The sequence below is a fragment of the Podarcis bocagei genome (assembly GCF_964188305.1).
Source record: "Podarcis bocagei genome assembly, chromosome: 16".
In the NCBI taxonomy this organism is placed as follows: Eukaryota; Metazoa; Chordata; class Lepidosauria; order Squamata; family Lacertidae; genus Podarcis; species Podarcis bocagei.
In genome coordinates, this window is record NC_138142.1 from 41,823,988 (window position 1) to 41,849,222 (window position 25,235).

The 25,235-nt window shown below is 46.2% G+C and overlaps 1 protein-coding gene across 1 annotated transcript; it reads left to right on the forward strand.

The window, feature by feature from the left end:
* The first annotated feature begins 921 nt into the window (after window positions 1-921).
* LOC308575134 (neuronal acetylcholine receptor subunit alpha-7-like) lies at window positions 922-25,183 on the forward strand. Its single transcript, XM_081173673.1, has 10 exons — window positions 922-1,362; window positions 11,106-11,245; window positions 11,454-11,498; window positions 11,871-11,980; window positions 14,155-14,234; window positions 16,514-16,681; window positions 17,948-18,142; window positions 19,261-19,347; window positions 21,096-21,205; window positions 22,689-25,183. The coding sequence occupies exons 1-10, from the start codon at window positions 1,311-1,313 to the stop codon at window positions 23,193-23,195; spliced, it is 1,494 nt and encodes a 497-aa protein (XP_081029799.1). The 5' UTR covers window positions 922-1,310; the 3' UTR covers window positions 23,196-25,183.
* Window positions 25,184-25,235: the final 52 nt, after the last annotated feature.

Consider the following 25,235-nt stretch of genomic DNA (forward strand, 5'->3'; position numbering starts at 1 on the left):
CACTGGGAGGCCCCATTAGCTAAAGTGGTGCTTCAGGTTAAGAACAGTTTCAGGTTAAGAACGGACCTCCAGAACGAATTAAATTCTTAACCCGAGGTACCTCTGTATTGCTCTTCTCATCTCAATCTTTGACTCCCTCAGTCAAAGCCATGACCCAGGGTGCGGTCGCTGTCATGCCCTGGTCCAAATCTTTCTCCCGGTTTATCTCTCCAGGGTATCTTCTCATCAATCTGGCTACCTTGCATATCTATTAGTGACAAGGGGGATAAATTGAATTCAGTTCGTGCTTAAAGGCAAAACTGCCTGATTTTGCACTTTATGAAACAATGCGCGAACCGAAACTCTGCCGTCCCTTGAAATTCGTACTTCCCCGAATTTTTGCAGCGCAGCCGTCCAGCCAAGTGCTGTGATTTAAAAATGCACCAACTGGGACAAAGTGTGCATAAAAACGTGTATATTGGTGAAGATAACATGCAGAAGTGCAGTAAATCCCTGGAAGTTGATTTGCAAAAAAAATGTCCCTAATAGGAGAACATGAGTATCGGCAAATGCACATATGGATAAATGAGCCCTGAAATGTTGATGTCTTTTTGCGAGGAATAAAACCAGGAGACCGTGTGAAAATGTGGAGAAACGAACTTGAGATTGGGGGGGGGGGGAATGAGCAACGCCGGAGAAACCGAAATGGACAGATTCATTCATCCCTGATACCCATCTGTAAGATTCTGCTGATTTAAGTTCACAATTATTGTGGGGAGATCGGCTCCTTTCTGAACTTCCTTTGGTGTATACATCTACACGACTGCACTGCAAATCTACTGTACCTGCCTCTCTCTCTCAATCTCTCCTTCATCTCCTGTTTGCCTAATCTCTAATGGTCTTTTAATGTGTGTGTGTGTGTGTGTGTGTGTGTGTGTGTGTGTGTGTGAGAGAGAGAGAGAGAGAGAGAGAGAGAGAGAGAGAGAGAGAGAGAGATGCCATGAAATTAATGCCCCTTCTAAGTCCCATTAACGCTGACCTTCTAAAGAGCTCATGTGGCTCTTAAAACCTCTCCAGCCAAAACAGCACTGAAATGATTGAATTAATGAGAGCTGAAAAGCGTCCAGTGGGCAATGATGATGTTTCATTCTCCTCTCTCCATCCCCTCCCCAGCCTCTTCTAAATAAAGATTCTCGCTGTTTCCCTCGGTGAGTGAGCTGTGCGTCCTCCGCTGAGCCAGTACAGAGCGCGATGAGGAAAGCAGACTAGCTGGCACCAGCTAGGGGGGTCTCCCGTTGCCCCCTTTTCCTTTCCGCGATCCAGTTGCAGACATGGAACCCTCTGCCCGGATTTGTGCCCTGAGCATCTTCCTTCTCTTCCAAGGTAACTTCCTCTCTTTATTATCTGTGCCCCCATTTCTCTTCCCTCTCCACCACTCCCCTGACCAGGTATGCAAAAAATACCCCTCATTTCTTTTCCCCGCCATGAAACACAAGAAACCGAAAACCTCAGAAAAAGGCAGAGAAAAGCAGATCTCCAGCTGTTTTCAAGAAGGATTTTCCAGGGTGGATTGGACGAGAGATAAAAAGCAAGCCGGGAACATTTTCAAATCTCCCAGGGCTTTGAAACAGGTCTGGTGTTTTTCTAAAAGCTTTTGTCTTCCCCCTTATAAACTGTGAGATCTTTTAGCGTTTTAGGACTAGATATTATTGATCTCCCAAGATGTCAGGAAAAACCCACTTTCTGCCCTATGATTTCAAGCCGGAGTCAGGACGAAACCCCTCTCTCTTTCCTGTCCTTACAGAGGGATAAAAAATGGGGCCTGGGTTGGTTTTCCCCCTCCTATAAAACCTCCTTTTTTTTCTTTCTCTCCTCGGCTTTTACGGTTTGCAGGAATAAAAGCAAATTTGACTGGGTTGTCTAGCTTTCCCGACTCCCCCCCTTTCCACTGTACCCCCACTACCACTGCCTAGCTTATTTCATGCTTGCTGAGTTTAATTTCATACATAGCCTCCGTTTCTTCGGAAGGTGGGGGAATGGGCAGGCTGCCTTGTCAGTTTCGTTTAGGGTCTCAAGTTAAAAGGGGGTCCGTCTCCTCATCCTTTTCCACCCGCCTCCCTCCCTTCCACCCGCCTTCCAGGATGGATCTGCCCGGTGTGTGTTTGTGTGTGTTGTTGTGTCAATAGTGGGTGTGTGGGAAACTGCACAGCAAGGCTGTTTCTTCCATCCCAACCTCTCACAAGACAGTGGTACCTCAGGTTACAGACTCTTCAGGTTACAGACTCTGCGAACCCAGAAATATTACCTTGGGTTAAGAACTTTGCTTCAGGATGAGAACAGAAATTGTGCTCTGGCGGCGCGGCGGCAGCAGGAGGCCCCATTAGCTAAAGTGGTACCTCAGGTTAAGAACAGCTTCAGGTTAAGAACGGACCTCCGGAACGAAAAAAACACCTGGATGTACATTTCCAGAATACAAGATACAGTGGTACCTCAGGTTACATACGCTTCAGGTTACAGACTCCGCTAACCCAGAAATAGTACCTCGGGTTAAGAACTTTGCTTCAGGATGAGAACAGAAATCTCGTAGCAGCGGCAGCAGGAGGCCCCATTAGCTAAAGTGGTGCTTCAGGTTAAGAACAGTTCCAGCTTGAGAACAGACCTCCAGAACGAATTCAGTTCTTAACCCGAGGTACCACTGTACTGGAGGTTTGCGTTTTCTGAAATTGGCAGGACGGTAGATTCCAAACACAGGAGAAATGGCGATTCCTTCAGCCTCAGCGGCGCTTAATTTATTTATGGGATTTGCAGGTTCTGGCGGCCGAGGGGCTGAGACGCCTTTCAGAAGGGATCAGGGAAAGGCGTATGAAGAGGAAAGGGGCCTGTCAACACCTCTTTATCCCTGGAGCATCCATGTTCAGAGGCAGCGCACCCTCTGACTGCCAGGGGGGCTGGAGGCAATCCACAGGGGGCAGACTGCCCCCTTCCTGGGATCCTAAGCGCATCGCAAGCTTCCTTCTATGTCCAGCTTCCTTGGGTGTCCGTGGGGCTGTGAGGGAAGGAGAAAAGCTTCACCCACTTTCTCTTCGATTTATTTTATTTTGAATTTTATTTATTTATTAAAGTTCTTACGTTACATCAGTAAACATCATCATATTACAACACAAGGCTTATTATACTATAATTTTCAACATGTATACAAAGTTTATATGCTAAAAGAAAGGGGAAAAGGGCAAAAAAACTATTCCAAAATCATATCTATACCAACACTTTGGACTTCCTGTCTATCCCGTTGCATATTCCTTTTTTTCAAATGAATGTACTCTTATTATTGCATATTTCTTTACATTTTATCTAATACATTCCTGTATCAATATGTACCCTTGGTCTTCTCTCTCAACTCAGTCTCTCTCCAACGTCAATCGAATGCTAGCGTAGATAGCGAACCTTTACTGCATTTTTGAACATATATCTTATATCTATTCCACTTTTCCATAAATTTTTGGTTTGAATTGCCTCTCAGGCTATTTGTCAACTGCACCATTTCAGCAAATTCTTGTAGCTTGTTATACTAATCCGTTATTGTCGGGGCTTCTTCCTTCCACCCCTTTGCCACCAAAGTCCGAGCTGCAGCCGTTGCGTATAAAAATACCTCCTTAAATTTATTCGGAATGTCCCTGCCAACAATACTTAACAGAAATGCCTCTGGTCTTTTTAGAAAGGTTATTCCAAACATTTTTTTTGGAATAACCTTTGGAATAACCTTTCTAAAAAACTTTACCCACTTCCTCTGTGCCATGTGTAATTTTATACGCTTCTGTCGTGCCACCTCTTAACATTTTCTCTAAACTAAAAAGTTGGAAGGGCCCTCGAGGGTCGTCTAGTCCAATCCGCCTTCAACTTAGGAACCTCAAGTATTGCGTCTGGGACAGATGGCCGTCCAACCTCTGTTTAAAAACTTCCAAGGAAGGAGAGTCTGTAGCTACCCGAGGGAGACCGTTCCCATACCCCCCAATATTTCTCCGATGAAAATAGGGACGTTCCATTCCATAATGATAATTTTACTCTTTTTATACCCCACACATCTTATTGGGTTGCCCCAGCCACTCTGGGCAGCTTCCAATGTATTGAAAAACATAATAAAACATTAAACATTTTTTAAAAACTTCCCCATACAGGATTGCCTTCGGACGGCTCCGTGGTCAGATAACTCCATACCCTCCAATATTTCTCCAATGAAAATAGGGACGTCCTAAGGAAAAGCGGGACATTCTGGGATCAAATCAGAAACTGGGATGGCTTCTCTAAATCAGGAGCGTCCCTGGAAAATAGGGACATGGGATGGTCTGTGTTCCCTCCCTGCAAGAAGTGAAGTTACAGGGAACCAGGCAGAGGGCCTTCTCGGTGGTGGCACACGCCCTGTGGAATGCCCTCCCACCAGATGTCAAAGAGATAAACAAGTATCTGACATTTAGAAGACATCTAAAGCAGCCCTGTTTAGGGAAGCTTTTAATGTTTAATAGGCTATTGTATTTTAATATTGTGTTGGAAGCCGCCCAGAGTGGCTGGGGAAACCCAGCCAGATGGGCAGGGTACAAATAATAAATTATTATTATTATTATTATTCCACTGTCAAACAGCTCTTACTGCCAGAAAGTTCTTCTCTGATGTTTAGTTGCAATCTCCTTCCTTGTAACTTGAATCCATTGGTCTGAGTTCTGCCCTCCAGAGCAGGAGAAAACAAGCTTGTTCCATCTTCCATGTGACTAAGGTGCTACTGGACATTTTTTTTTACATATTTCGACTACGTCAGACCAACCTACCTGAATCTTTGAGCAGTTAACATTAAAAAGCAACAACCCAGTACATAGACACTGATCTGTTTCTGGTTTTCCCGCTAAGCTTTTTTCATCACAGCAACCTAATTTAGGGAGGTTGCAGACAGAGAGATTCCCTTTCGGTGCTGCTACAGTCAGGCCCGTCTTACCCATAGAGGCTAGTGGCGCTGGGCGCCAGGGTGCCAATTTGTGGAGGGCACCAGGCGAGAGTTCGGGGAACACTGAACAAGCGCGCTGAGTGAGCAAGGGTGCGGGCCCCTCCCGTTGAGTGCTGGCTTGGTTTTTTTCCCTTTTAGCCTGCAGGCGCTGAAGGCTGAAAGGGGAAAAAACAAGCCGGAGCAGCGCATGGGCCCTCGCTCACTTGGCGCAGGCCTGCTCACTTACTTGGTGTGTTTTTTTTTTTAAAAAAAGATATTTATTGAGTTTTCACAAATTATAAAATACAAACAAACACACACAAAGACAAACAAGTATAATTTCAAATCCTTATTCTCTTAAACCTTACTTCACCGACCTCCTCATACCTCCCCTTTCTGCATTCCAATTTCAAATATTTAGTTCAGCAAATCCTCACCCTTAATCTAATTGTAATCCTTTCTTTTCTTTTAACCTAATCTTTACAGCTGTAGTCCGCTTACTTCTATAGCCGCAACAGTTTAACACTCATTAATTTTACAATGTCTCTTAAGATAGATCTTAAATTTCTTCCAATCTTCTTCCGCCATCTCTTTTCCCTGATCTCGGATTCTGCCAGTCATTTCAGCCACTCCCATGTAGTCAATCACCTTCATCTGCCATTCTTCCAGAGTGGGTAGATCTTGTGTCTTCCATTACTTTGCGATGAGTATTCTTGCTGCTGTTGTAGCATACATAAAAAAAGTTCTGCCTTTCTTTGGCACCAATTGGCCAACAATGCCCAAGAGAAAGGCCTCTGGTTTCTTAGGGAAAGTACATCTAAGTACCTTTTTCATTTTGTTATATATCATTTCCCAGAAAGCCTTAATCTTTGGGCACGTCCACCAATGGTGAAAGAAATTACCTTCAGTTTCTTTACATTTCCAACATTTATTATCAGGCAAATGATAAATTTTTGCAAGCTTGACTGGAGTCATGTACCACCTATACATCATTTTCATAATATTTTCCTTTAAGGCATTACATGCCGTAAATTTCATACCGGTGGTCCACAACTGTTCCCAGTCAGCAAACATGATGTTATAACAAATATTTTGTGCCCACTTTATCATAGCTGATTTCGCTGTTTCATCTTGTGTATTCCATTTCAAAAGCAAGTTGTACATTCTTGACAAGTTCTTAGTATTGGGTTCTAACAGTTCTGTTTCTAATTTTGATTTTTCCACCTGGAAGCCAATTTTCCTGTCCTGTTTGTAGACCTCCATTATTTGATAATAATGGAGCCAGTCTCGCACTTTGACTTTTAATTTCTCAAAACTCTGTAATTTCAATTTATCTCCTTCCTGTTCCAAAATTTCCCAATATTTCGGCCATTTGGCCTCCATATTGATTTTTTTCACAGCCTTTGCCTCCATTGGTGACAACCACCTTGGGGTTTTATTTTCCAACAGATCTTTATATTTAATCCAAACATTATATAATGCTTTCCTAACAATATGATTTTTAAATGCTTTATGCGCTTTAACCTTGTCATACCATAGATATGCATGCCATCCAAATACATTGTTAAAACCTTCCAAATCCAAAATGTCTGTGTTCTCAAGAAGTAGCCAATCTTTTAGCCAGCAGAAGGCTGCTGATTCATAGTAAAGTTTACAGCGCCGGATATGTTTAAGACGGCCCTGGCTACAGTTGAACGATGGGGATGCAGAAATTCTTGGCACTCTACTTTAAAAAACAACACCCATTACCTGCCAACAAGGGGGAACTTTCCCTGTATTTGATGAAGGCGGCTCCAATCCATGCAGAGCAAAACTGCTTTTGTGATTCTTCATGAAGTCACAGATGAACATAGGAAGTTCAAGCTGCTTTCACGGACTTAGGAAGCTGGTCTGGCTGAGTCAGGATCGTCTACTGTGACTGATAACCTGCTGCCTTGCATCAAGGGAAATCTCCAAGCCACCAGTTTGGACGGCTTTTTTATAATAATATTTTATTCTTTATCCATCTTTAAAGTTACACTTGTTACTCAACAGTTATATTCCGGTTCAGCAAAACTAGTGGCTCCCCGCTCACCCGATGTCGATGTTTACAACCCAAATTACATACAACTGCGTTTAAAGCTTCCGTCTTACCTAATTTCATCCTCTTTAACATGTTTCATAATATATTCTGCTGTTTTCTTACACTTCAAACCCTGCTGTGGCCTTCGCATAGGGGAAATAACTTTTTATATACAGTGGTGCCTCGCAAGACGAAAAGAATCCGTTCTGTGATTCTCTTCGTTTAGCGGTTTTTCCGTCTTGCGAAGCAAGCCCATTGAAGGATTAGCGGATTAGCGCTATTAGCGGCTTTTAGCGGCTTTTAGTGGCTTATCTGCTGATCGGATCAGCTGATAAGCAGCTTAGCGGCTTAGAAAAAGGGGGGGGGAGGAAAAAACCAGCAGGAACTCGCAAGACATTGTCGTCTTGCGAAGCAAGCCCATAGGGAATTCGTTTTGCGAAGCACCTCCAAAACGGAAAACTCTTTCGTCTAGCGAGTTTTCCGTCTTGCGAGGCATTCGTCTTGTGGGGCACCACTGTAGTCTAGAAAAGTTTTTCCAGTCTTCTTTAAAGGCTTCTAAATTTGTGTCGCTGTGTATTCCGAGATTTCCATCAACCGTTCTTCCTTCGAGGCTGTTTTTCCTCCTCCTTCCATTTCTGTGCACAGAGAATCTTTGCTGCTGTAGCCACAAACATAAATACCACTGAGGCTTTTTAGTCTGGATGGCTTTGAAGGAAAATTCAATATATTCATGGAGGATCAGACTGCTCTTCCTTGACGGCCAGACATAGGATTGTCTCTGGCTGCCGATTGTCGGGAATTGCAAAGGGGGAGAGATGCTCATGGGTTCAAATCCTGCTTTGGTTGGTTTCCCATTAAGCCATCTGGTTGTCCACTGTGAGACAGGATGATGGACAAGGTGGGCCCGTGGCCTCATCCTGCAGGCTCTTAAGTTCTTACCTGGAGATGTCAGGGGTTGAAGGAGTCCCATTCTGCTCTAATACTGAGCTATGGGAGCACTGGAAGACACAAGACCTACCCACCTTGGAAGACTGGCAGATGCAACTAATAGACTATATGGAGATGGCGGAAATGACTGGCAGAGTCCGAGACCAGGGAGAGGAGTCAGTGGAGGAAGACTGGAGGAAATTTAAAATTTATTTGCAGAAATATTGTAAAATTTTTGAATGTTGAGGACATTGAAATGAATCGCAGGGGCTTTAGCAACAAAGTAAAATGTAAGATTGGATTAATAACAGATAAATTAATAGGATATGAATTTGCTGAATTAATTTCTAAAAAGGGATACAAGAACGGGAGACGTGAGGAAGTCGGGAAAATAAGTTAATGGAAGATGAGAAATTAAGAAAGAGGGAATTTTTGTTTTTTGTTATTATGTGTGTTTTTATCTCTTTTTTCTTTTGATGTGTTCAATGTTTGTATTTTTGTATTGTATTGTTTTTTGTGATTTTGTATTTTCTTTGTCTCGGTATATTTTCTTGGATGTTTTTTTATTGTGAAAACTCAATAAAATATTTATATATATAAAAAAATAATACTGAGCTATGGGGCTCCCTTCCCAGGGTACCTGCTGGCTCGCATCATCCCCTGTGAAAAATCCCCATGCCATGATTGCACCAAGCGATGCGAAAAATATATAGATGAAAGCAGGCCTGTGTAGCAAAGGTGTGCGTCTGTAACATGCTTTCTACCAGTAAATTCTGATTTTGCACACATTTGAGAGTAAGTAAAAGGTAAAGGGACGCCTGACCGTTAGGTCCAGTTGTGACCGACTCTGGAGTTGCGGCGCTCATCTCGCTTTATTGGGCGAGGGAACCGGCGTACAGCTTCCAGGTCATGTGGCCAGCATGACTAAGCCGCTTCTGGCGAACCAGAGCAGCGCACGGAAACGCCGTTTACCTTCCCGCTGGAGTGGTACCTATTTATCTACATGCACTTTGACGTGCTTTCGAACTGCTAGGTTGGCAGGAGCAGGGACCAAGCAACGGGAGCTCACCCCGTCGCGGGGTTTCAAACCGCCGACCTTCTGATCGGCAAGTCCTAGGCTCTGTGGTTTAACCCACAGCGCCACCTGCGTCCCACATTTGAGAGTTATCTCCGCTTACTCCAGGTAACCATGTGTAGAGGGGTCACGGCTTTTGCAAAGCGAAATGAATAGTTGAATTAGAAACAAAACAATAACAGTGGCGACAACGATGGGATCAGAGGCGAGTTTCGAACCGGGGTCTTCCTGAGCTTACAATCTCATTGCCTGTTCTAAACGAAGCAGCGATCCAGGCCTTCAGCTCCACGGTTTTCGCAGCCTCCAATCTTCGGCTTCATTTAAAGCTTCAGGCCCAAAGAGGCTCATTTGCCGCGGCGGCAGCTTCAAGACTCTGCTAGCAGCGAATGACAAGCAGAGAAGCTCACGGATGCCCTGCAGCCATCGCCCAAGGCAGTGAAAATTCGGAGCCAGGCGGAGATGGAAGAAGCAGCCCCGGGAGACAGGACTCACAACACCCCTGTCGCCCCAAGGAAGGAAGAAAAACCGTGAACCAGTAAAATGGACAAAACGACTTAAGCAGACGCACACGAGAGGTGGAAACAGGAGCAGACTCGTGCATTTGAAACACTCCTGTTTTCACGAGGGTCGCTGTCTCAGCATAAATGCTCGTTCTTCTGCATTTGGTACTGAAATAAAAAAATGAAGGTCTTATATATATAATAAAAGTTCACAAATGTACCAAGCAAACACATACATAAATATATAAACCGCATGTCTGAAGCAACACAGGAAAAGAGCCCTGGAACCATATTGGCTCCCCAACTGACCAGATTATTTCTCTGCAAAGTCGAAGGAAAATGGAAAAACCTCCCCATTGTCTTTTCCTTCACAAATCCTGTCTTAATGGTATGTCTGTCTGTGTATGAATAGGGTGTGCGCCTGTGACCTGGCTCAGGAACTAAGTATTGATCATTACAAAAGACTGGCCAGGCTCCCCAGGGTATCCAATCAAGTGAGCATTAACAGGTAACCTGCCAGAGAGGAGGTAAACAAAGCACTCAGATTTCTGCTGTAGACCGCCTTTTCTGTGATGTATGTATGATGTGTGGAGGGGTGGTCTTGAGCTCCAGGGCAGGGAATTTAAAATGTCTATATAAGGGCTTGCACACCTTTGTTCTGGGTCCTCCTCCTTTCCTGTGTGTGAGGGGAGAACCCTGTTGCAACAGCTCAATAAAGATCAGGCTTACGAGCTGCTTTGTTTCTCAATATTCTCTGGTTGGCCTCTGTCATTTTCTCTGACCGATGGAGAACCTGCAAAGGACTCTATAAGGGCTCTTGTGTCCCCCATTAGGGAATAAGGGCAGATTTTCGTTTATTACAGTACATTTTTCAACAGCCTGTCCTGCAATGAACTAATTGGAGAGGGCTGTCGATGCCTAACAGCCACCATGGCTGAGCTCTGTGTCCAAAATGAGGCAGCGATGCTTCTGAAGGCCAGATGCTGGAAACCTCAGGAAGAGAGAGTGGGTCTTGTATTCGAATCCTGCTTGCGGGTTTAACACAGGCAATCTGGTCGGCTGCTGTGAGAACAGGACGCTGGACTAGACGGGTCTGAAAGATCTTCATTGGCTCCCAGTATGTTTCCGAGCACAATTCAAAGTGTTGGTGCTGACCTTGAAAGCCCTAAACGGCCTCGGTCCAGTATACCTGAAGGAGCGTCTCCACCCCCATCGTTCTGCCTGGACACTGAGATCCAGCTCCAAGGGCCTTCTGGCGGTTCCCTCATTGTGAGAAGTGAGGCTACAGGGAACCAGGCAGAGGGCCTTCTCGGTGGTGGCCCCCGCCCTGTGGAATGCCCTCCCACCAGATGTCAAAGAGAAAAATAAGTACCAAACTTTTAGAAGACACCTGAAGGCAGCCCTGTTTAGGGAAGCTTTTAATGTTTAATAGGTTATTGCATTTTAGTGTTCTGTTGGAAACTGCCTAGAGTGGCTGGGGAGGCCCAGCCAGATGGGCAAGGTATAAAATAATAATAATAATAATAATAATAATAATAATAATAATAATAATAATAATAATAATAATTCTCATACCCGTGTGATTTGCAGGCTCTCAAGGAGGCGTCTACCAGCGGCAGCTGCTGAAAGCCTTGATGGAGAATTATACCCCCCTGGAAAGGCCGGTGGGGGATGACGCACAGCCCATAACCGTCCACTTCACCCTGAGCCTCATGCAGATCATGGATGTGGTAAGATCCTGAGCCTGGACAGGCTTATATGGAAACAATGCACATCAAATATATCACTTTCCCCTTCCCCTCCGCTGTCCATCTTGGGGTTTTCCATGGGGACCTATACATTATGCACTAGAGATCTTTCCCTCCTTATTTGCCCTCTGAAATTCCTCAATGCCTCATTCCTGAGCTTTTAACATTTCCCTCCCCCTTTTGTTTGCAGGATGAGAAAAACCAAGTTTTGACCACCAATGTCTGGCTGCAGATGGTAAGGTCATGGCTTACGGGGGGCAGAGAAACCAGATGTACCTGTTGTATCGCGGCATCGACTGCGTTGTATCAGTAGCCCTTCTTCTGATCTTAGCAGCTGACCTCTTGCAAAGCTCACTTTGCTTGCTGCTTTTGTTTGTTGCAGCTGAGCTCTTGCAAAGCTTACCTTGCTTCCCCGCCAAGTAGTGGTAACTATTGCAAGGCATCGTGTTGCTTCAGATGAAGCTCACCTGGGGTGGGAGAACAAACGGGCCCTTAAATATTGGCAACTTCGCCTTAAACAACAGCAGCAACACCCTAACCCTTTCCCTAACCGAACTAAACATTGGCAGGGTCCCATCAACGCTGCTTTTTCTCACCCCCCCCCCAGTACTGGTACGACCACTACTTGCAATGGAATGAATCGGAATACCCCGGCGTGAAGACACTGCGGTTCGCCGCTAACCAAGTCTGGAAGCCCGACATCCTTTTGTACAACAGGTGGGAGAAGCTTGTAGCTGGGATATTTTGTGGTGTTCGCTGGGTGGGTAATAAGTTGGGCTTCTAATAGAGCCAGGTGGCCAAGTCAACCAGTGGTCAAGGAACTCCCTTCTGAGGGAGGTCCAGAGTGTGGCACCAAGGCAGCGGGGCCTTTTTGGTGTTGGCCCCAGCCTTGCAGAATGCTCTCCCCAATGAAGCCCACCTGGTACCAATAACAGCATCCTTTTGGCACCTGTTTAAAACGTATCTTCCCCCTCAGGCGTCTGATGGGTTAGGGCTGCTTCTGGTGTCTTCGGATGGTGGGTTTTGGGTCGCTACCTTTGTGTTTGCTACCTTTTCATTTGGTCTGTTTTATCGGCTTTCGTTGTAAATTCATTGTTCTCTCTCCCCCCCCCCCCCCGCTGCCCTAGTATTTATACTTCTGCGTTTTGTAAGGCTCTCAGAGACTCGTTACGTGCCGGGTGACGAATCAATTTAACAGAGAACAACAACAACAACATAACAAATGTCTTGTACCAATGGCTGCAGGCTTAAATGCTGCAGGATCTGATTTCTTTCCTGTAAGACAGAGTTGTTCCGCCTGGCCTTTGGCTTGGAATCAATTTGATTTCCCCTCCCTCTTTCTTTTTTCCTTTCTCCTCCTGTGATGAGGCTGCATTTTAATGTTTTAATGTTGTATTTTAATCTTGTTTTTTAAGTTGTATTTCAATCAACTTATTTTATTATTGTTTGTTAGCCGCCCTGAGCCTAGCCTTGGCTGTGGAGGGCGGGGTATAAATAAAATTTATTATTATTATTATTATTATTATTAGTAGTAGTATTATTAGTATTAGGGGCAAATCCCAGCCTTTCCCCCTTGAACTGAAGACAGATTTTCTCCAGGGAGGCAGTGGCTCCTAGCCCCTTAGGGCAAATGGGGCACTGCTCCACCAACCTGCCTGCCTTCTGCCTGCCTTTCTTCTTACATCCGGCCCAAGGGGGTGGTCCTACTCTGTCGCCTTCCCCCTCCTCCTTAGCCTCAGTGTTGCCCCTTGCAGAACTCAGCAGGGTCAAAACTAGAATGTGTTAGACTGGCTCTCTGGCGCCACCTACTGTTGGGCTCCCTGCCTTCCGCCCCATCAGTCTCAACGGTCACCAGCTTATATCCCTGGAAGGAGAGGAAGAGAATTTCATTCCTCAAGAGGCTTTGCACCTAGACTTCGGAGCGACCCAGACTGGTTCGCCAGGTCCTAGCACAGGACTGTCACGCAAGCCTTTACGTCAGGGGTCAGCAAACTTTTTCCGCAGGGGGCCGGTCCACTGTTCCTCAGATCTTGTGGGGGGGGGGCAGACTATGTTTTTTTGGGGGGAAATTGAACGAATTCCTGTGCCCCACAAATAACCTGGAGATGAATTTTAAATAAAAGGACACATTCTACTCATGTAAAAACATGCTGATTCCCATGGGTCAGATTGAGATGGCGATTGGGCCGGATCCGGCCCCCGGACCTTAGTTTGCCTACTCCTGCTTTATGTGCTCTGATGGTCAGTTGAAGCAACTGGAAAGAAATCTGATTTAACATGCTTAACATAGAAAACTGAAGGAAAACTACGTGAAGATAATCTCTGGATGGTACTTGACGCCAAGTAAACTAGCAAAGTAAACTAGGGACGTGGGTGGCGCTGTGGGTTAAACCACAGAGCCCAGGACTTGCCGATCAGAAGGTCGGCGGTTTGAATCCCCGTGACGGGGTGAGCTCCCGTTACTCGGTCCCTGCTCCTGCCCACCTAGCAGTTCAAAAGCACGTCAAAGTGCAAGTAGATAAACGGTGTTTCTGTGCACTGCTCTGGTTTGCCAGAAGCGGCTTAGTCCTGCTGGCCACATGACCCGGAAGCTGTACGCCGGCTCCCTTGGCCAATAAAGCGAGATGAGCACCGCAACCCCAGAGTTGGCCATGACTGGACCTAACGGTCAGGGGTCCCTTTACCTTTACCTTTAAACTAGCAAAAAGGTATGTCAGAGTCAGGTACATGCTGGAAATGTAAAGGAAATGTAAAAATGCGAAGGTACATTTTATCATATGTTGTTGGACATGTAGAGTAGCTAAGGGGTTTGGGGCGATGATATATAAAGGAACGAAATCTGAATTCACTGAGCTTCAACTCTCCCCCTCCCCTTTTCCTTTCCCCCCCAGTGCCAATGAAGAGTTTGACTCCACGTTCCACACCAACGTCTTGGTCAACTCCAGCGGCTACTGCCAGTGGCTCCCCCCAGGTGAGAGGCGGACGGAGAGAACCAGAGGCAGATTTGGTGCCACATAGCAGGAAAGTGGTATCTTTTGCTAAAGGCAAGGTGGTTCTTTTAAAATGAGATTCGGAAGTCATACAAAACACAAGGGAGTGAGAAGATGAAAGATTTTATTCTAAACAGCAAGCAATATATATACCGTATTTTTCGCTCCATAAGGCACACCGGACCATAAGGCGCACCTGGTTTTTAGAGGGGGAAATCAAGGGAAAAAAAATTATTCCCCCCCAGGCCCAGAGCTTCTTGGGGCTGCCAGGGGAAGCCCGGGTCCCCCAGCCCCAAAGAGCAAAGAAGCCAGGACAGCGAGCAGGATCCATCCCACTGGCTGTCTTCGCTTGTGCCATAGCCGCGCACAGCCTCTCCCGGCTGGATGCTGAAGAAGCCAAGACAGCGATGGATTCTGCTCGCTGGCTTGGTTTCCTCTTTAGCCGCGCGCAGCCCCTCCGGCCGGGAGAGGTTGCGCGCGGCTATGGCAATATACCCACCTCCCGCAAAAGCCCACAGGAATCGCACACCCTTTAAGGAGCGCACGGCTACTGCGGGCTTTTTTACAAGGTGGGAGAAGGGACTGATGCGGCCAGTCAGTCCCTTCTCCCTCCTGGGGAAAAGCCCGCAAGAGCCGCACGGAGCTTGTGTGCTGCTCTTGGGGGGTTTTCCTGCCTGCCTCCCCCCTGCATTCGCTCCATAAGACGCACACACATTTCCCCTTACTTTTTAGGAGGGAAAAAGTGCGTCTTATGGAGCGAAAAATACGGTACATACCAAGTGAGTGCTTTAATCTGCCACTCGGAAGCCCTAAAAAAGCGGCAAAATGTAGCCTCAGTTTGCGGTCAATCAGTCCATGCAGGAACTTCAAAGAAACTCTTCCCACAACTATCCAGTTTATAGCTAGCCAGCCCTTATGGCTTGCCCGACTGGCTATGTGCAGATCATTCAGGGCCGGATTTAGGTCTGATGAGCCCCTAAGTCACTGAAGGTAATGGGGCCCTTTATATGTCCAGCTGTCCTTTGTCAACAACAAATTGTCGCTGTTTTTGTGTGTTGAACATATGCTATATGGTAATTTAAGGTCCTAATAGGTATCTAGAGCCATTTGCACATCACAAAATATGTATTTTATCAAAGTACCATGCTTTTCTGTGTCTAAGACTATGTTTTTTTACTCTAATGTTCAAAATCTGGGCTCGTCTTATACACGGATAGTATCTCCCACCCCATTTTCTAAAATGGGAATCCCCCAAAATAGGGGGCGTCATACATGGGGGCGTCTTATAGAGGGGAAAATGTGGCAATTGTTGAACTGATATACAATTAAAAAGAAGTATATTAATAGCGAAATAATTATGAAGCTCTAACATAAAATGATTGGGGGCCCATTATTTACACCATAGGACCCTACACAACACAAAACACTGTTGCTGTATGTAGGTTTTATTTTATTGGTTTTTTAACTTATATTTTGGAAATGTACATCCAGCCCCTCCCCATTCCCGAGGGTCTGAATCCCTATTCGGAAATCTCCAAAATACTGGGGCGCTTTGAAGCATTTATGTCACCCATTCCAACAGTTAAATGTTAAATTAGAGCTCCCCCTGCTGACGAAAAAGCAGGGTTTTTTGTAGCAGGTAAAACCAGTATAATGATCATAAATCAGGCATGTCGGAAGTCCGTTTTGGGGGCCTAATGCGGCCCGCTGGTCGATTTAATCTGCCTCCCCATGGCAGTATATGTCCTGGGGTAAAATCCTAAAAAAAGTTCAACAACTTTTGGGTAAAACTGATTTTCCAATAGAAAACATCCAATTAAATATCCAATCATAATACTTCAATTAAACTAAAAAAACCTAAAATAAAAAAGATCAAATTATAGTCTAAATTGTATTTATTAATTTCTTGCGACTCCCCACGGTCTGGATCTCTGAAGCAGATCTCCACATCTTAGTCCTGCTTCTCCTTGCTGTTTCCATATTTCCCACATCTCGATTTTAAGGCTTCATAATAAAAAGCTCAACAACTTCAATCCTAAAAAAGTTTTGATCGGCCCTCACACATGTTCACTTCGTCAAGTCTGGCCCTCTTTGGAAAAAGTTTGGGCACCCTGCCATAAGCCCTTGTTTCAGCCTTTCTTTTCCATTGCATTTTGGCTACGTATATAATTTCCGTTTGTAATAATAATGATGATGATAATAATAATGATAATAATAATAACCTTGGTGTGGCTCATTTGGCCCGTACCCCCTGCCCCAGGCATCTTGAAAAGCACCTGTCGAATCGACGTCCGCTGGTTCCCCTTCGACACCCAGAAATGTGACCTGAAGTTTGGCTCCTGGACGTACGACGGCTGGCTGCTCGACCTGCGCATGCTGGAGACCGACACCTCTGGCTACGTGGCCAATGGCGAGTGGGACCTCATGGGTAAGGGGGAACCGCCAGCAAACCCAGCACCAAGCTCCTAGCCCTCATGAGGTTGGGTTTATTATTATTTTAGACAATAGGGCTCCTGCGGCCAGGGGTGGGGGAAGGAATTCAGCTTTGTTCTCATGTAAATGCAAAACTGCCTTGTTCACGCTTTTTGAAAAACAGTGCAAACTGGAAGACAGTTGTTCCGCCTGGCCTTTGGCTTGGAATAATTTGATTCCTTCCCCCTCTTTCTTTTTTCCTTTCTCCTTCTGTGATGGAACTCCTATTTGGGGACTTCCCTGGCTTTTTTCTGGCCCATGTAGGACCAGTCTGGATAGTTGGTGAAAACTTGACTTTTTTATCCCTCCAAAAGTTTTTGATTGAGTTTCCACTGAAATGAGGCTGCATTTTAATGTTTTAATGTATTTTAATCTTGTTTTTTAAGCTGTATTTCCATCAATTGTTTTTATATTTGGTGTTAGCTGCCCTGAGCCCGGTCTTGGCTGGGGAGGGTGGATATAAATAAAATTTATTATTATTATTTACTATTATTAATATTATTAGCCTTCTTAATTTGCACTTAGCAGGGCAGTTTTACAGCCAAGTCGGGAGCACAAAATTGCATCTGCCCGGGTAAAACATGCACATAAATGCCTATATATGAAGCCCGGTGCAAAGAAAGTCCTGGGCCTTGCAGACTTGGGTAAATGTGAGGGGCATCAGTTGGGACAGATTTCTTAAACTGGCGTGACCAAATCAAACTTGTGAAAATTCCCTGTAAAAGGTACCAGAGGCCAATTGACCTCATCCTGCACACAGAAATCTCTGGAATGCCGTTAAACCATCTGCTGTTGCTCAGCAACTCCAGAATGGGGGGAGAAATTCAACTGAGTACTCATTTAAACCCAAACTGACCAAATCCACACTTTACAAGCCAATACATGAATTAAACAAAGCCACCCTCCCAAATTCACACTTCTCCGAATTTTGCAATGTGCTTCTCCAGCTGAGCGATATTTATGATATTTATGCATATACTGCGGCGAAGCGTGCATAGAAACGCATATAATGTGCAAAAAAAATGTATTAGGAAATCGCTTTGCAAAAATGGTGTGCGGCAGGACTTTTTAAAATGCAAGTTTGCAAACTGATGTGGGCATGTGGAGGAGAACTGAACCTCAGGCTGGGGGGGGGGAACCTCCCCATGAGAAACAGGAAGAAACTGAAACGGATTGATTCTCTGGCGTACGCTGACTCCCCCTTCCTCCTCACCTGCTACAGGTGTGCCTGGCAGTCAGAACAAAGTGTTCTACGAATGCTGCCGGGAGCCCTACCTGGACGTCACCTTTGCGGTCACCATGCGACGCCGAACTCTTTACTATGCCCTCAACATGCTGGTCCCTTGCCTCCTCCTGTCAGCCATGACCTTCCTGGTCTTTCTCCTGCCAGCCGATTCCGGAGAGAAGATTTCCCTGGGTGAGCAGAACAATTCAAGCCGAACAATTATGCTAATTATTGCCTGTGTGGTTCCCCCCTTCCACTACCTAGCACTTTTGTTGTTGAGTCGTTTAGTTGTGTCCGCCTCTTCGAGACCCCCTGGACCAGAGCACGCCAGGCACTCCTGTCTTCCACTGCCTCCCGCAGTTGGGTCAAACTCATGCTGGTAGCTTCGAGAACACTCTCCCACCATCTCGTCCTCTGTCGTCCCCTTCTCCTTGCGCCCTCCATCTTTCCCAACATCAGGGTCTTTTCCAGGGAGTCTTCTCTTCTCATGAGGTGGCCAAAGTCTTGGAGCCTCAGCTTCAGGATCTGTCCTTCCAGGGAGCACTCAGGGCTGATTTCCTTCAGAATGGAGAGGTTGGATCTTCTTGCGGTCCATGGGACTCTCAAGAGTCTCCTCCAGCACCAGAATTCAAAAGCATCCATTCTTCGGCCATCAGCCTTCTTGATGGTCCAGCTCTCACTTCCACACATCACTACTGGGAAAACCAGAGCTTGAACTATACGGACCTTTGTTGGCAAGGTGATGTCTCTGCTTTTTAAGATGCTGTCCAGGTTTGTCATTGCTTTTCTCCCAAGAAGCAGGCGTCTTTTAATTTTGTGGCTGCTGTCACCATCTGCAGTGATCATGGAGCCCAAGAAAGTAAAATCTCTCACTGCCTCCATTTCTTCCCCTTCTATTTGCCAGGAGGTGAAGGGCCCAGTGGCCAAGCACCCCCAAACTTGGTCCTCCAGCTGTTTTGGGACTACAGTTCCCATCATCCCTGACCACTGGTCCTATTAGCTAGGGATGACGGGAGTTATAATCCCAAAACAGCTGGAGGGCCGAATTAGGGGGTGCGTGACCTAGCAGAAGCCCCGGCGTTCGAAGCTCTTTGCAGATATTATCTGAGTGGATTCTCACAACAGCCTCACGAGGAAGGTTGGTGTTTGTTGTACCCATATTGCAGAAGGAAGGACTGAGGCAGAGGAGTGTGGACAAGCCAGCTGAGCCTCCTGGCAGTTTTTCCTTGGGATGTTGTTGGTTTTTGCCTCTTTCACTTAGACGCTCCTTCTAACCCAGTGGAATAACAGCCTGTTTCCCCCCCTGACAGGCATCACCGTTCTCCTCTCGCTCACTGTCTTCATGCTGCTTGTGGCGGAGGTTATGCCGGCCACCTCTGACTCCATTCCGCTCATAGGTATGTACGGGAGGGAGATCTGGAGATGGACTGGTTTGGCCAGGGATGGGCAGACCTTAATTGTGCTCTCTGCTCCTAAATGTGATGGAGCCAGACAATTAAACCCCTGTATTGCAAACAATTATCAGTAATATCCAAGGCAACACAATGACCAAGTAAAACAATATCAATATCAATATCAACTCTTTATATAATCTATACGGAACATAGAACAATATGAAAAAGCAAATAAACGGAATCTCATAAACCTCTGAAAGCAAGTCTTATAAGTCTTGTTATGTTACATAACTGTATGACCACTGCTCCATAGATATTGTTGTTATACAATTCCATTGACCATATATAGATGGGTTTATGAAGCATTTCTGTATCCTTCTGCTGTGCCGAAGAAGAATTCCACGAAACAGTGGGGATATCTGGAATCACTGTTCACTGCGTCTGTTTGCGGACCACTTCAGCAGCGTTGGACATCCTAAAACAAAGCTTTACGGCTTGCTTTCATGAGATAAGAATCTGACCCATTGCTTGCATAGTCTACAAAGACTTTCAGAGACTTATAAAACTTACTTTCAGAGATTTATGAGATTCCGTTTATTTGGTCTTTCAGATTGTTCTATGTTCTGTATAGGTTATATAAAGAGTTTATTTTGATATAGCATTGTGGTACTTGGTCATCGTGTTGCCTTTGATATTACTGATTACTACTGCTCCTAACACGGGTGGCGCTGTGGGTTAAACCACAGAGCCTAGGACTTGCTGATCAGAAGGTTGGCGGTTTGAATCCCCGCGACGGGGTGAGCTCCCGTTGCTCGGTCCCTGCTCCTGCCCACCTATCAGTTCAAAAGCACGTCAAAGTGCAAGTAGATAAATAGGTACCACTCCGGCGGGAAGGTAAACGGCGTTTCCGTGCGCTGCTCTGGTTCGCCAGAAGCGGCTTAGTCATGCTGGCCACATGACCCAGAAGCTGTATGCCGGCTCCCTCGGCTGATAAAGCAAGGTGAGCGTCGCAACACCAGAGTCGGCCATGACTGGACCTCATGGTCAGGGGTCCCTTTACCTTTACCTTACTGCTCCTAAATGTGATGGAGATAGGTTGCCACGGGCACTTTGTACAGGTTTAGAGATCATAGAATCGTCAAACTGTAGAGTTGGAAGGGACCGTGAGGGTTGAGTCTACCCCCTTGCAATGCAAAAAAGCCCCTGATCCCTGAGATATACTGCTCCTGTACCTGGAAGTTCCATTTAAGCCTCACATCTGTCAATACACCTGTCCCTCTATGGATTTATTCATTCTTAGTTGCCTGCCAGCGGAAGGCAGGCAAATGTTATAGAAACAATAATTAGGATATCACTGCTAGGTAGGGATGAACAAACCTGTTAGTTCCAGTTTCTCGTTTTCCAGTTTGCCGCTGTGTCGTTTTTTGTTTTTAAAAAGCAAACACAACATTTCATAATTGTTTTACTGCACATCTTTGAATATACACAATTTTGCAAGCAAATTCCCCCAACCCATTGCATTTTTGTATGCTGTTCTCAGGAAAATATATTCCTTTTCCTGTGACTTTCCCCCTAACATATGCATTTTCGTACATATTTTGCTTGCAAGTAGTTTCGGAGGATTCGTTGGTTAGTGTTTTGATTCAGGAAGTGTGAATCAGGCAGGGTGTGATCCTGCAAGATCTGCCCCCCACCTGCCTTGCCCAGAGGTGCACTCCAGAATCCTCTGAGTCCTTTCTCTCTGCCTCTAGGACAATACTTTGCCAGTACGATGGGCATGGTGAGCCTCTCTGTGGTGGCGACAGTCTTTGTGCTCCAGTACCACCATCACGACCCGGACGGCGGCTGCATGCCCAGATGGGTAAGCGCTTTTAAAAATCCGTTTTCAGAATCGCTGCTTTGTTTATCACCTAGCGCCTTGTATCCAACGTAGGCGACATTCACGGCACTCCTTTTATTTTTCTTAAATCGTTTTTATTAATTTTCCAATAAAAAACATCCAATTAACATATCAAATCATAATCCAATAAAAAAACTACAATAAAAGAAGACCAAATTATCATCCAAATTATAATTATTAATTTTTGGAGGCTTCTCATAGTCTGGACCTTGAAGCATATCTCCAAACCTCAATCCTGCTTCTCCTCATTGTTTCCATATTTTCCACATCTCAATTTTAACGCTTTAAACTTCTCTGTCTCTGGCTCTGCGGCATTCCTTTCAAAGCACTAGGATCCCACCATAAACACTGTTGTGGCTTCCCCCAGAGAATCATGGGAGCTGTAGTTTGTGACGGGTGCTGAGACAGGTTGCTAGGAGACCCGATTCCCCTCACAGAGCTACAATTCCAAGAGGGGAATCCATCCCTCTTTTTCACGTATGTAATAAGAGCGGCTACGATTCTCTACACACAAAAATGGAAGATCCCACCAAAGAATGGGGAAGTGAGGCAATGGATTATGTAGAACTGGTCAAGTTAACAGCCAGATTAAGAGAATCTAGCGATGATTGCTTTGTGGAAGGCCGGAAACACTTTATGGACTACAGTGGTACCTCTGGATGCGAACGGGATCCGTTCCAGAGCCCTGTTTGCATCCTGAAGCGAACGCAATCCACGTCTGCGCGTGCCGTGATTCGCCGCTTCCGCGCATGTGTGTGACGTCATTTTGAGTGTCTGCGCATGCGTGACTGGCGAAACCCAGAAGTAACGCGTTTCGTTACTTCTGGGTCGCCACGGAGCGCAACCCGAAAATGCTCAACCTGAAGCAACTTCAACCCAAGGTATGACTGTATTTAACTCGTGATGAATTTCACAAGAAGGATTTGAAATATGAGCAACGGGAGGAATTGGAGAATGCAGTATGGATGGGATGGTATAGAAGAGAAAAAGGTTTTGTGCGGCAGAAGGTGAGAAATAAAAACACCATGGAATATGGGATGGGAAGCTGGAAAAATGTCTTACGTATGGAAGCGTGCATGTCAAATTTTTGAAAATTTAATCTCAATTTATTACAAAAAATGAAACCACCCACCTCTCTTTCCAGGGGATTCTGGGAATTGTAGCTCATCCTACCAACTCACAGCACCATTAACAAATGATAGTTCCCAGAATTCTTTGGGAGAAGCCAAAATGGTATCATAGTGCTTCAGATGTATGGTGGAAACTTGGCCCAAGAGCGTTTATTGGTTTCCGAGTTGTTGACCTTTCCCTGATGATCCGCTCCCTCTTCCCTTCCCTTGTGGACCCACCCTGCTTTCTTGGCTCTGTAATAAACGGGGTCCCCGTTTCCCCTCAACCATAAACTCCGTTCCCTCTCCTTTATCGTCTTGCTGTTTCCACGCAGGTCCAGGTGGTGGTGTTGCAGTGGGGAGCCTGGCTTCTGCGCATGCGCCAACCCGGCGAGGACCTGGTGGGGCGGCCACACTGCGCCCCCAGCCTGCTGAGTTGCAGCTCGGACAGCAGCGACGGCGGTGGCTCGCCGACCCGGCAGGCCCGTCTCCCCGTGGCGCTGGCCAACGGCAACCTCGCCTACCCTGCGGCACTGCTCCCGGCCAAGCCCCCCGACGTGCCGCGCCCATTCCTCCCGTCCCCGGAGCTGCCGTCCTCCAGCCCTGAGGAACTGCTTGCCGCGCCTGAACTGGGCCGCATCCTGGAGGAACTGCACTATGTGGCTCAGTGTTTTCGGGGCCGCGACGCCGCCCAGGCCGCCTGCAGCCAGTGGAAGTTTGCGGCGGCCGTCCTGGACCGTCTGTGCCTGGTCACCTTTGCTCTGGTCCACATCGTCTGTTCCATCGGTATCCTCATGGCTGCGCCCAACTTCCCCGAGGCCATCACAAAGGACTTCCTGTGATGCTAAGCCCGCAAAATGGCAGGTTTTCTCGATGCCTGGGTTTTGGCGTCTTCCTCTCGCGGCAGGACAGGTCTTTCCAACATGGCTTCCCTCCCTAGCGGTAGGATGTTGCTAGAGGCTTCCGGCAAGGAGTATCCGGGACAATTGAGGACAACTGGCCTTACCGGCCAGAACTTCTGGCCCACTTGTGAACGCTGTCCTGCTGAGTTCTGTGTGCTCATCAGGAGGACCAAACGGACTCCGTACCGACACCCCTGTCCCGCACGCCAAGTCCATAACACTCGCCCTGAAGGATTTCAGATCATAGCTGTCAACTTACAGATTTGAAAATAAGGGGCCAGCAGCCTTGAAAATAAGGGATCAGCAGCCAAAATAAGGGATTTCCCAAGCACAGGCATTTTCAACTTCTGAGCCCCTCCGAGCCAAAGGCAGAAAGCCCAGCCAGCAGCCAAACGAAGCCTCAAGCGGTGGTTCCCACAGCGCAGCAACCCGGCAAAGGGGATGCAGCAAGGGAAACCACCGTCACCTCTCCGCTGGGAAGCGCTGAGCAAAGGCGAGTCCCCAGGCAATGCGGCCGATTTGATTGGCACAAGGCATGCAAGCTCCACCCCCCAGTCGTTCTTAAACTCCTTATTGGGTGAGCAGCGCAGCCAAGCAACACAGTTGGAGCCTCCCTCCTCCCTGGCCGGCAGGGAGGGAGGGAGAGGAGCGGCTTCCTTTGAAACCCGGGAAATTTAAGGGACATCATCAATAAGGGACAGCACGGCGCTGGGATAAGGGGCTTTCCCGCCAAATAAGGGACGGTTGACAGCTATGTTTCAGATTCAAACTTCCTCTAGAATTTACTACTCATTGTTTTTCTGAGAGGGGCCTATTTGAGGCTGAACGCCACGGATGTCAAGAAGGCCTCATTCTCCGTCCTGCCGCACGCAGAGCCATTTCCCTTCTGCTGCAGTTCATCTTCCGCCAAAGAATAGGTTATCTGTCTCGCTGCCCACTGTGGCGAAATTACATAATATATGTAATGAATTACCCCGGCATTATGTTACGCTTGGCCCCGTGCATTTCGGTGAAAATGAAACACAGAGCAAATGGTGTGTTAATCGTCTTGTGGCATTTACAGATCAACCGCAGCAGCAAATACCAATTGCATTTGCTGTCTCCATTTCCCTTCCATTCTTGGGATGACCAAGCGAACATGGTCCACTTCCACGCCATAGTCCTGGAACTCCTAAATCAGTTTGGGAGCCCTGACCTGGTTTATAAACCCCGGAGGAGGTTTTCGTGGAGACCCTTTAATAGCAAAGGAAACTAAATCGATTCACATGTCTTTGTGTGTACACATCCTGCAATGGATCGTGGCCAGGGATTCAAGCCCTGCCCCAGCAGCCTTGAGCCAAGGCCACACGGCCACTCTCTATGCCTCAGTTTTCCTGGGCTGTAAAATGGGTACATGCCAAGCTACTTTCTTGCCGGGGTCTGCTATGAAGTCCAAGGATGCAATGAAGTTTATGAAAGCGTTTTTGCAACTGACGAGGTTCGGATTCACTGAATGTGGGAATGTTTTTATTGTGTCACACAGTACCAATTTTCTCGCTTCGAAAGGCAATGCTATGAACATTCGTATGTTCACAGTTTTGTGTATGTTAACAAGACATTGCTAAATGTCGTGCCAAAAGGAAGGTGGGGGTATCTTTCCATTTTGATGGTTTGTTTGTGATCTTTCCCGCCCCCCCCCCGGTATAGTGTGTTACCATTTATGGTGGCATATATATAAATGTATTTTTTTTAACACTTGCCTTCCCAGGAGGACAGAGAATGTTAGCCAAATCAAGTACACTTTTTCTCTTCTCTTTTCACAACTTTTCGTAACTACTACAGTACCTCTAAGTGATGGCAACACAGATTGGATTTGCTTTTCATTTAATTTTATTTAGACAGAAAAAAATTAAATTATTAAAAGTGGCAATAAATAATCAATAACTTAAGCATTGATATTGTCTGAAACATATAATCCAACTCTTCGTTTTTTCTTAAAAT

Coding starts and splice junctions, on each gene's coding strand:
- LOC308575134 (XM_081173673.1), top strand. CDS start 1,311: ATGGAACCCTCTGCCCGGATTTGTGCCCTGAGCATCTTCCTTCTCTTC. Junction 11,246..11,453: donor TCATGCAGATCATGGATGTG/GTAAGATCCTGA, acceptor TTTTGTTTGCAG/GATGAGAAAAACCAAGTTTT. Junction 18,143..19,260: donor CGGAGAGAAGATTTCCCTGG/GTGAGCAGAACA, acceptor CCCCCCTGACAG/GCATCACCGTTCTCCTCTCG.